The sequence below is a fragment of the Xenopus laevis genome, chromosome 6L (genome assembly GCF_017654675.1).
Source record: "Xenopus laevis strain J_2021 chromosome 6L, Xenopus_laevis_v10.1, whole genome shotgun sequence".
In the NCBI taxonomy this organism is placed as follows: Eukaryota; Metazoa; Chordata; class Amphibia; order Anura; family Pipidae; genus Xenopus; species Xenopus laevis.
Genome location: NC_054381.1, coordinates 107257990 through 107269677, shown reverse-complemented (window position 1 = coordinate 107269677; position 11688 = coordinate 107257990). Strand labels below are relative to the sequence as shown.

Genomic DNA, 11688 nt, shown 5'->3' with positions numbered 1-11688 from the left:
GTGAAAGTGACATAATTTAACAAGATATGAGGCTATTGTGTTAAATAAAAAAGCTTTAGTTCCTCACATTTTGATGCAATCTTTTTGTTCAACCCACTGAATTAAAGCTGAAAGTCTGTAGTTCAACTGCATCTGAGTTGTTTCATTTAAAATTCATTGTGGTAATTTAGAAAAAAAGATGTCTCTGTCCAAAGATTTATGCACCTATAATCTCACAAGAATACAAAAAAAAACCAAAAATTTTATTTGCTTTCACCATAGTTTGCACAAAATGTCTTTCCCATCCGGTTAAATTGATGGTGGCAAGTAGTATTAGCAACAAAAACAATTTAATTTGTTTTTGGTTTCCTTGTGCAAGCAGGGTTGCCACCTGGCTGGTAATTTACCGGCCTGGCCGGTAAAAATGATAGCTGATCTTAATGTTATTAATAGGGAAAAAAGTTAAATATATAGGAAGGCCGGTATTTTTTTCCAGAAAATGTGCTAACCCTATGTACAAGTCAAAGCTTTGAACAACAATAATCAACTACCCACTACGTGAAAAAAAATATGTTTATTTTTATCCTGTCACAAGGGAGATTAGCATAGAATACAACTAATGACCTTATTCTGGCCAAACATTGGAAGCTACAGTTCTACTGGCAACGGGCGTGGCTGACAACAACCACGAAAGGACCAGGCTTTTTTTTATTTTTTAGTTCCCTGAGGGCACAAGGAGCTGATATTGCCACTTGTGATTGTGTAACACTAAACCGCGCAGCACTACGTCATCACCCCCCCCACCTCAGGCGTATACGTGCCGCGTCACGGTGCTTTGATACGTGCAGTCGTGACGTCATACTCTCGTGAGATGAGACTTGTGAGGTCGGGGTTTGCTGCCCGGCAGGAGCCAAGTAGCTGGATATTAACGTCGTTGCGGGACGTTTAAGAAGCGATTCTGGACTGCGGATTGTGTAAAGAACATCTGGACTGTTGGGCGGTATGGAATTGTAACTGAAATGCCTGACCTTCCATAGTCATTCCCCTTTCATTGCTGCAGCTTTAATGGCAATTACATTCTCGTTCGTATTATGAATCATGTTACTCAAGCAAAACAATCATTTCCGTCATTACCCTTTGTTTTGTTTGTATAGAATTGCAGTCTTTTGTCAGGGCTGAGGTCTCGCCATGGGGGTATTTGTGGCTGACACTGGTAGACTTCTCTACAGGCCTACAAGCTTCCAATAACCCCAAACTACTGACACACTTGCACTAGACTGAGGGAATCATGAGCAAAGTATGAAAAAGGAGCACAATTGGGGATGTAGTCACGTGACAGCTGCTAACATTGCAAGTTTTACATATAAAGTTGTTGAAGCACAAATGATGAAGTGTGAGCTCTGTTGGCGATATATATACATACACTTACGCGCACACACACACACACACATGGGACAGCTACTCAATGCTCACATTTTCTCCATTTATGGCTTTTGTTGCAGTTTTGTTGCTTGATGTTTTCATGAAGTAGTTTAAAGGGGAACTCCTGCTTCCAAACCAAAATTTAAAAAGACAAAAAACACTCACATAACATAGAGACCCTTAATATACCCATTACAGTTACCTGTTTCTTCAAAATGTATGAATAAATGCTATTTTCTTTGCTGAAATCCAGCTGTATTAGGGTCAGGGCACACAATCAGATTCGGGAAGATTAGTCGCCTGGAGACAAATCTCTTCTTCGGGGCGACAAATCTCTTCTTCGGGGCGACTAATCTCCCCAAACTGCCTCCCGCCCGCTAAAATGTAAATTGCCGCCGGGATGACACTTGGTGCACTTCGTTATCCAAAGTTGCCTCACGAGGAAACTTCGGCCGACTTCAGAAAACGAAGTGCCCCGAGTGCCATCCCACTGGACGACTAATCTCTCTGAATCTGAGCGTGTGCCCTGACCCAAACAGTTCCTTCTGCATCATTTGAAATCCTGGCAGGGAAGGAGGGATTAAAACACTGATGTTACAAATTGTAACAACTTCTCCACAGCTAACAGACAGCATGCAGGAACTACATAACCCACAATGCATTACACTGGGATGTTCCATTCCTTATTGAAATCGTGTGCAAGGAATTGTGGGCTTTGGAGGATGCAGGCTAAGGACAGATGGCTGCTGATACAAAGTAACAGTAGTCAGCCAGCTCAGCAAAGTTGTCAGACAGATCAGCAGGGGGCTAGGCTTAGGGAACTGTTTCAAACCATTAAAAATCATGAAAATCGACATTTTTTTAATTGATGTATATTGCAAAATTGCCTGAAATTATGTTTACTTTTCGCAAAGCTTAAGCTATGTTTTTGTGGAGTTCCCTTTTGAATACATCACTGCAACTCACACCGTAAAATGCATGTCTACAGAAGTCGTCTCCTGCAGGCCCAGGCCCAGGCAGCAGCTTACTAGCCCATGCCGACCATCTGCCTCTTCCAATGGATCTCTCGAGCCCCCATTAGGATTTGATTGTTCACCCATCAAAAAACTGATTGGATCTTCCTGTGTTGTCCCAGGATGTTGTTGACTAAACAGGGTGGTTCCACTTGTTTAGCGAGGTTGCCATCTTATAACATATGTCTTCCCTTTCTCAGATTTCTGCTATTCTTTTCTGTGTTAGTGTGTATAAACATGAGGTTATTTATGTAAATCCTACTTCCTATGTACCTACAGGCATTTCTTTGTCACTAGAATGACCTGGCCTGGAATATATCCATGAGAGAATTTTCTATGTGCCGTTATCAACTTTTGGCTGTAAAGTGAATTCAGGTGCAAGCTATAGGAAGTGGGAGATTGTGCACTTACTGCAGGTAAGCAAAGCCAAATCCATGCGACCCATGAGGGCTTTGACATGTCTCTTTCTGTTGTGACATACTTAATTTCATAGATTGAAACAATATCAGAGCTGCACAATATGTTGGAGTTCTAAAGATACATGTCAATAATGATAATAGCATAATAGTGAGACTATGCTTCTGGACCATTTCCCTAGCCCATCTAGGCTTATAGAGTGATTGGGAACTAAGAGCACCAGATTAATATAGATATTTTTAGTTTTTAATTGGTGAGTGCTATTAATGGATATTGTTTTCAGGTTGTCTTTTGGCTAGTTATTTCGTTTAGATTGGTTTGCAACATTCTTAGGATTTGCTAGTGCATAAGTATAATGGAAGCCAGACAAGATTTCTGTTCCATATTTCTCCTTTAAACCCCTATTCATTTTGTAAAGGGACCAAAGTAGCAATTGTATTAGTTAAATACATGGCTGCTGCAGATAACTAGATATATATATATATATATATATATATATATATATATATATATATATATATATATATATATATATATATATATATATATATTGGCTGCAACACTACTTGTCGCTCTTTATGTGGCAGCAGATGGTAGGTGCTGTGAAAGCTATGGTGCGATATGTTTGTGGGGTGTGTTTTGGGGAAATGCTGTGTTGAGCATTAGATGGAACTGCTTTAATACTGAATGCCGAGAATAGTTTTTCTTTTAAAGTATCATGGTGATTAGCTCGACCTGACGGAGAATAAAAGGTAGAATCACCGGTTTTGTTCTCTTTGAACCACACTTAACATAGATTTGTAATGCTTAAAGAAGTATGTGAGCTCATAATATCTATGTTCTCTACAACAAGCACTCTGGTAAGGTCTTAACGTTTTTGTAGCCTTCTACACATTTCCTTACTTATGATCTCCCCAACCTTCACCCATGTTTGTATAAACTCATGTATCAAGTAGCAATGCTGTATTGAAGTTATGCTGCTGACAATGAGTTGAAGTGTAGTAACACTTGTTGAGGTTTAAAAACTTAATGTTAAACAATGATTTTGCTTTCATTTTTGGTTGATGAGATATTAACAATTCTATTTGAACATTTAATAATTGCAAACTTACCAAAACTGCAGAAAAAAATGGAGTCAGCATCACTAATTTTGCTAATGTTGGCATTAAAGGGCACCTGTCATCCGATAAATGTTTCCCTTAATAGAGAAACTAATTGTGGTTTTTCTTTTTTAAAAAAAAGAATGTCTGTGCTGCCCAGTGCGCGTGGCCTTGTTTTAGGCTCTGTACACATAATGCGTGGTTTGCTGGGCTGGGCATCTAAAGCTGCATCACTGAAAATAGTCCCACAGCTTTCAAAAGTTAGGGGCAATCTCTTGATACGGGAAACTTAGTAGTGATGTGCGGGTCGGGTAAAACCCGGGCCCGCCCTCCCTCCACCCAGGCCTGCCCGCATCCGACTTCCGGGTTCATTTTATAGACCCTCCCATGACGTCTCAAAAGGGGCAGGGCAAGCAGGTGGCTGGCTATACAACTGGAAGTCGGACACGGGCAGTACAAGGTGGTGGGCGAGCAGGAAGAAGAGCTGAGGCCACCCGCAAATGGGGGTGCGAGGTCAGCCCGTACACGACCGACCTGCGGGTATCGGGCCGGCCCACACATCACTAAAACCGAGCCCAGGCAGAAAGCATTATTTCCCCCCCCCAGAAGCATTTTTCAGGAGACTTAGGTTAGGTTTAAAACTTCTGAAAATCGACAAACAGATATAATAAAAATATAGTATCCGTTTTCATGTTTGAGTAATACTTTCTGCTCATCTGCTTAATATAAAGTTTGTATTGGTGTGAAAATTTTTGCCGTGCAGATGCTATGTAAGGCTTTTCAAGAACCTTGGTGCCTTGAAGATAGTTATAGATTCTATTTTATGTGTTTTAAACTAGCACTTGCGGTCTCATTATTTTGTTTCCATATGTATCTTTTGTCTTGTCTTAGAGTTAATTTATGAATCTTTTGATTGACCCAGAAAGATTTTGTATTAATTGCATACCATGCTTCAGTTTTTGTAATTGTTCCTAGCAACCTTTTATTCATATTATCATATTGATGGCATTCATTCATCTAGGTCTAAATCAGGATTTCAAAAAATGTAAAGTCCAAATGAACAGTTGTGGTCTCCTAAAAAGAGACCATTTCATTGGGAGACATACAGGGAGCTGAATACAGAACCCAGGGGTACCCCCACACTAAAGGTAGGAATAATGCAGTTTTATTATAGATACAAGAGAATATAGAATTTGCATTGGAATGGTCAACAAAAGCAGAGGATACATCCAGCCATTGCAAAAGGACACGCTTTTCCTTATTCTGGTCATTCAGTCTGCATGGAGCAACATGATGGTTAGCATTGCTGCTTTGAAACGACTCCAGGTTCCTTGATATGATTTTGTAAAGGGTATAGAGTTTTTGTACTACTTGTGATGGCATGGGGTTCCTCCCAATCTTCAAAAGCACTGGTAAAATAGATTTTGATCAAACTAATCATAGTGCATGGTTAGGGACATTAGATTAAACTTTTAGTATGGCTTTGTTTTGTCTTATGATAAAAGTTGCTTTTCTGCTATGGCATCTTGGACTTCCATTAAATGTCATTAGCAGGAGGCATCTCATGGGTTTGTTTTGATTGCGCCAAATATGTAGATACATTTGTATTCATGGCGAGTATAGTGAAAATTGAATTTCATATCATGTGGTAAGCAAAAGTCGAGCATATCCAATTCTTCAGTCATTAATAATTAGGTCATTAAGGGGTCCTTCACAGATCTATTGGGATTGAATTGGGCCATATTTCATGAACTGATGGTATTTTCCGATCTGATATGTTATAAAGGGCATGTTCCAGTCAGGTCAGTAAGCTACTGACTTTGTAGCTAAAGTTGTCATGCTTGGCTATCGAGGTTGTGCATATTTACCAAACCCTTCGATTTTTCGATAGTGATTTGTGTTTATATATGCATATCGTTTTACGTGGCTAAATTTTACCCCTCTCTCTTTTTCGTTTCTTTCTTGTGCAGTGTAAAGTATGCTGAAACTTATGTGTCACCTTTCTATTTGAATTATTGCTTTTACACTCTCTGTGTTTAATTGTCAGTAATTAATGTAAAAGAAGGGGAAGGCATGAGGATTGAAGCATAAATTATAGCTTTGTTTTTTAACAAACACTGTGGAGGCATTATTTCACAAGCACATTTTTTCTGCAGTTTGAATTAACATTGCCAAGAACAAAAGCACATGCTGACTTCTCAATAGTTTTCTTACATTCTGTGTACTGTATGCATGCTATAAATATACAAAGATTTATGTGGTATCATCCAAGGGAGGTGTCTTAAAAGTTGTAGAGCGTGATATTCTGAGACAATTTGCAATTGGTTTTCATTTTTTATTATTTAAGGTTTTTGAGTTATTAAGATCTCTATTCAGCAGCTCATCAATTTGCATTATAAACAATCTGTTAGCTAGGGTCCAAATGATCCTAGCAACCATGCATTGATTTGAAAAAGAGACTGGATTATGAATAGGAGAGGACCTTACTAGAAAGATGAAAACCAATGGAAAAGTTGCATAGAATTGGCCATTATATTACATACTTAAAGTTTACTGAAAGGTGAACCACTCCTCTAACACATTTGGAATGAACTTGGGTCACTGAATATATCATGCCAGACTAAAGCTACTTTGACTTCCACCATTATAAGCTTCTTATTAACAGAAATACATATATTGAGCTGTTGCCGGAATCATATTAGTATTATGTGGTCAGTATGGAAAGCTGAATAATAAAAGTACAGCTAACACTTTTCCCAAGCAAGCATGGGAACTGTTAACACTTTTCAGATTGCAATTTTTTTATGGAAAAGTATTTGACCCATAATAGCTTAGTAGGGATAAAAGAATGTGTTATATTTTTCCCACTAAATCTTTTTCGATCCAAGACTAAATATGTGGTCTGGATATCCCTCTTATTGGAGTTAGTTCTCTTTTCTCCACAGCCTTCAGCCTTTGGGCTGTAATTCTGTATCAATACAAGTTGGTAAACCACTTGTGAATAGCAAGGTAATATGGTGGTGTATTGATTTCCAACAAAAAGAATGTGGTGACAGTCCAATAGGTATTTGTAACTACATTATGCCAAGTACAAAAAAAAAAATACTTTTGAAAAAGATATTTTTTTGCTTGAATCACATTGTTAAAATATTGTATATTACTTTGTATTATGAGCCACAAGTATTGTGACTACAGAACACATTTAAATATAATTTTTTTAGTATAGTTATGCTCAGTCAGTTTTTTTTTCTTTCGTCCTGTTATCAGAAATAATTGTTTTAATGAATCACATTAGAAAAGCCGAAATAACTCTTATTTTTTGAACATTAATACTTTAACATTTATGACTTTAATATTCTTTAACACTTATGCTAACATCTTTGACCTCCACCCATGCTGATCACAAAAAATAAGAACTACTTGAACGAATAAGCAGAATGGTATGGTTGTCAAAATATTACTTAGAAATTCTAATAGGTCCCAGAGAGTTAGAAATGGAAACGGCTTAATCCACATACTGGAAAATCTTCTCAGAATTAGGTATTTCTTAAAACATTTTGTTCTTGCAGAACAATTTCTAATTGTTATCTCTTTATTTTTAAGGTGATGGTTATAAAACCTAAATGACGCCTTACATACAAAGAAAAGAAGGTGCAATTAATGGCAATGTGCAACGACTAATCTACTGGAAGAGTCCAAAAGAAACAGAATCTGCTTGTTTGCCACAATGAAGAAAATCAGTCTAAAAACATTTCGAAAGTCTTTTAATTTGAATAAAGGCAAAGAAGAAAATGACTTTGTAATGGTACAACAGCCATCAATGACAAATAATTTTGGGAAAGATGACTCATTGTTTGGTAGCTGTTATGGTAGAGATTTAACAGGATGTGAAATGAGTAGTGAGGATGAAAAAAATGGGAAGAATAGGCCAAAAAGTGAAAGCTTAATGGGTACGTTAAAAAGGCGTCTTTCTGCTAAGCAGAAACAAAAAGGAAAGAGCAGTACATCTGGAAACTCTGCAGAGGAAGATACATTTTCATCATCTTCTGCCCCTATAACTTTTAAAGATGTCAGAGTGCAGAGGCCTTTACGATCAACATCCCTCCGTACACACCATTATAGTCCAACTCCTTGGCCTCTGCGGCCAACCAATTCTGAAGAGACTTGCATAAAAATGGAGGTTAAAGTAAAGGCATTGGTTCACTCAACCAGTCCAAGCCCAGTACTGAATGGGGTTCGAAAGGACTTTCATGAGTTGCAGTCAGAAAATGTTTTTCAGGAACAAAGCAATGCATTGAAAAGTACAGAGTCGCAAAATGGAGACTTGCATCTACATATTAATGAACATGTGCCTGTAGTTCTAGGGCTTATGCCTCAGGACTACATACAGTATACTGTGCCTTTAGATGAGGGAATGTATCCTTTGGAAGGATCACGTGCTTTCTGTTTAGACCGCTCTTCACCTATGGAAATATCAACTATACCTTCTCAAATTGGAAATAATTTTCATGAAGAGGAAAATCAATTGACACCAGATGTAGTAGTGGCGCCGGACATTTTTGTGGACCAGGCTGTTAATGTTCTGTTGCATACAACCAATGGAGTCCTATTTCAAAACTCCAGGGTTAATCACAATGATGTCCCTCCACTTTCACCATTACTACCTCCTGTCCAGAATAGTCAGATCCCAAGGAACTTTGCAGGAATTAATAGCACAGATGGAAACATTGTTGAAAATATGCGTTGTCATTTGAATTTTGACCCTAGTACTGCTCCAGGTGTTGCCCGTGTTTACGATTCAGTGCAAAATAGTGGACCTATGGTTGTTACAAGCCTGACGGAAGAACTTAAAAAACTTGCCAGACAAGGTTGGTACTGGGGACCTATAACTCGCTGGGAAGCAGAAGAAAAACTTGCTAATGTGCTGGATGGTTCTTTTCTGGTTCGAGACAGTTCTGATGACCGTTACCTCTTAAGCTTAAGTTTTCGCTCTCATAGCAAAACACTTCATACTAGAATTGAACACTCAAATGGTAGATTTAGTTTTTATGAACAGCCAGATGTTGAAGGACACACTTCAATAGTGGAGCTAATTGAACATTCCATCAGAGACTCGGAAAATGGAGCTTTTTGCTATTCCAGGTCTCGAGTGCCAGGATCTGCAACATATCCAGTAAGACTGACAAATCCAGTGTCACGGTTTATGCAAGTGCGTTCTTTGCAGTATCTGTGTCGCTTTGTCATACGTCAGTACACAAGAATAGACCTGATTCAAAAACTGCCTTTGCCAAACAAAATGAAGGATTATTTACAGGAAAAGCACTACTGAACTTAAGGAAAATTTGCAACTTGCACTTTGGGAACAAAGAGATTTAAATACAGTTTACAAACTTCCATCCATATCCGAATATTTTGCTCCATGCCAATATTTTAGATTTTTTTTATATAAATAAGACTAATGCTTATTTTCTTAATTTTTTTGTTATGGTAGTAAATCTCAGCAATTGTGTGAAGCCACCATTTTTTCAGCATTCAGAAATAATCACAATGTGAATTATTAGTTTCTCCTATTTTTTCATGTTCTTAGCTGCTATCCACTGTGACTATTATGCATTGAAAACACACATTTCATGTGTTCTTACCACCGCTGACATTAAATTAAACATGTAGATTTGGAAATTTGTTACCTGTTTTATTATTTTTCTTTTTATGGCTTAAATGTATAGACTTATATTTTTGTAGAGCTAAAGTAAAACCTGATCTTTCCTTATCTGTCAAGATGGTTCTAAAAATAAAACAAAGTGATGTTCCTTTTGTACACAGTAACACAAATGTTTACCCATCTTATGATGGCGACGTATGTAGCACTTGGAAGGTTTAACCAATATATTACCAAGGGCTATGTAGAGTAAATAATATACCGAATATGCTAAAGCACATTTTGCAGTACCAGTGGACAAGCAACTAAAATCCAAGATGTTATGTAGAAGTTAAAACGTCATATTAAATGTTGCTTACTGTAACATCTGGAAATAAAAACCCTTAATAGTTCCTCCCCTTTCATATTTTAGGGGGATGTTAAATTAAGTTGTACAAAGAACCAAAATTAACAACTGTAAATCTTGTGTGTGGGACAAGTTGGCTGTATAGTACTTAAATTGTTACAGGTACAAGGTCTCCCCAGGTCTAGTAACCGAGTCACCCAACCATGCTGCACCCAGACCAGAAAGTGAAAGAATATGTATAGAATTTTAGGAACATAGTTACCAAAGGGTGAAAATCGAGTTTGCTCTGTTTTTACCACTTGATAAATATACTCATAAAAGCCTAAACAAGTTAACAGAGAGCTAAAAAAATGGTGTAGCAAGCTCTGTTTTCATCCTCTGAAAAATACAGCCCTATGATTGTTTTCATTATATCAGACTGCACTAAGACTCTGGCAGATTTTACTCCTATTTCTATATATTTCCTAGTAGGATTTGTTTAATATAGATTTGCATTTCAATGCGGTTTCTTTTGCGTTTGGTTGGTGACTTTGTTGTATTTCTAATGCTCTGATTGGCCCAGTTTATTGTGGTTTGCACAAAGGCAAGAGAGTGCATACAATTTGTGGTTCTTGTAATCCCACATACACCTTGAGTTTTTGCCATTTTTTATATAAACATAACATTAAAAAACAAAATCTGTCAGACAACAGTCATTCAGTTGGCTTCTTATTTAAACATTTATTACACCGCTGCCATTAGTATAAGGTAACTCAAAATGTAAAGGAAACATTGTACATTTTTCTGCTATGCAAGACCACACCCCAAACACTGAGCAAGCAATTTCCATTCCTCACTGTTTTAATGTTTTAGTCATCATCAAAACTCAGCACTTGGTTGTTGAGAAGATATGATAATCATTGCAACGGAGAGCAAACAACAAAAGGCTTTGCCATAGCTGAATGATAACCCCATTTGTGACGGGATGCATTTTGTGCTTTACCTCATCGTCCTAGAAATAAACCAAAATCTCATGATAATTAGGGCTTTAGCTACAATATGGATTTTTTTGAGCAGTTAGTCTATTTCCTATAAGGTTGACTGTATGTACTGCTCTACATCTATTCATCTTACATGTTAGCTTTTTGAGCTGCTTGAATCATCCACAAAGGAATGCGCTATAGACACAAGGACACAAAGTTGTTCAAAAAAACTTACTGGGGCTAATTTATAAATCTATGTTCTACCTTGTAGCTGATAAATTACCCCTTTACAACAGTTGGGTTTTATTGTCTAACTTGTACTTGCCTGGTGCAAGCTAACTAATTTGTTGTTAGAGTTTATACCAGAGCAATACTTTACTTATTGTAAATGAGACTTACTCATTGGTATTATTTGATTGATGGCAAAATTCAGCAAGGAAGAACTGTATACATTGTCAGTTCTATACAAATAAAGGGGGTGATAACGTGGAAAAACAAAAGGAGCATGGAATTGACTTATCGGAGGAAAAATAAATACAGCAATGTCTCTTTATAGTGAAATTATATCTTTTAAGAACTTTTCTGAACAAGATCTTAAGAATCTGCTAATTAAAATATTTCATCTACAATATTGCTCTTAAGGGTTTCAGATTAACTATGGAAGGCCCTTTTATCAACATTCTTGTTTTAGTGGTTTTTATTCTACCTCTCTCTGTAGTTTCTGCTGTCAGAAAACTGATTCATTCTGGCTGGATTTATATTGTTACTACAGTCCAATTGTTTTAACACT

At 37.3% G+C, this 11688-nt stretch overlaps 1 protein-coding gene across 3 annotated transcripts; it reads left to right on the top strand.

Annotated features, from left to right (window-relative positions):
* The first annotated feature begins 815 nt into the window (after positions 1 to 815).
* On the top strand, positions 816 to 9749 carry socs6.L (suppressor of cytokine signaling 6 L homeolog). 3 transcript variants are annotated; one of them, XM_018266555.2, is made up of 4 exons: positions 816 to 979; positions 2694 to 2830; positions 4953 to 5079; positions 7535 to 9749. In XM_018266555.2, the coding sequence occupies exon 4, from the start codon at positions 7659 to 7661 to the stop codon at positions 9258 to 9260; it is 1602 nt and encodes a 533-aa protein (XP_018122044.1). In that variant the 5' UTR covers positions 816 to 979; positions 2694 to 2830; positions 4953 to 5079; positions 7535 to 7658; the 3' UTR covers positions 9261 to 9749.
* The last annotated feature ends 1939 nt before the right edge of the window (positions 9750 to 11688 follow it).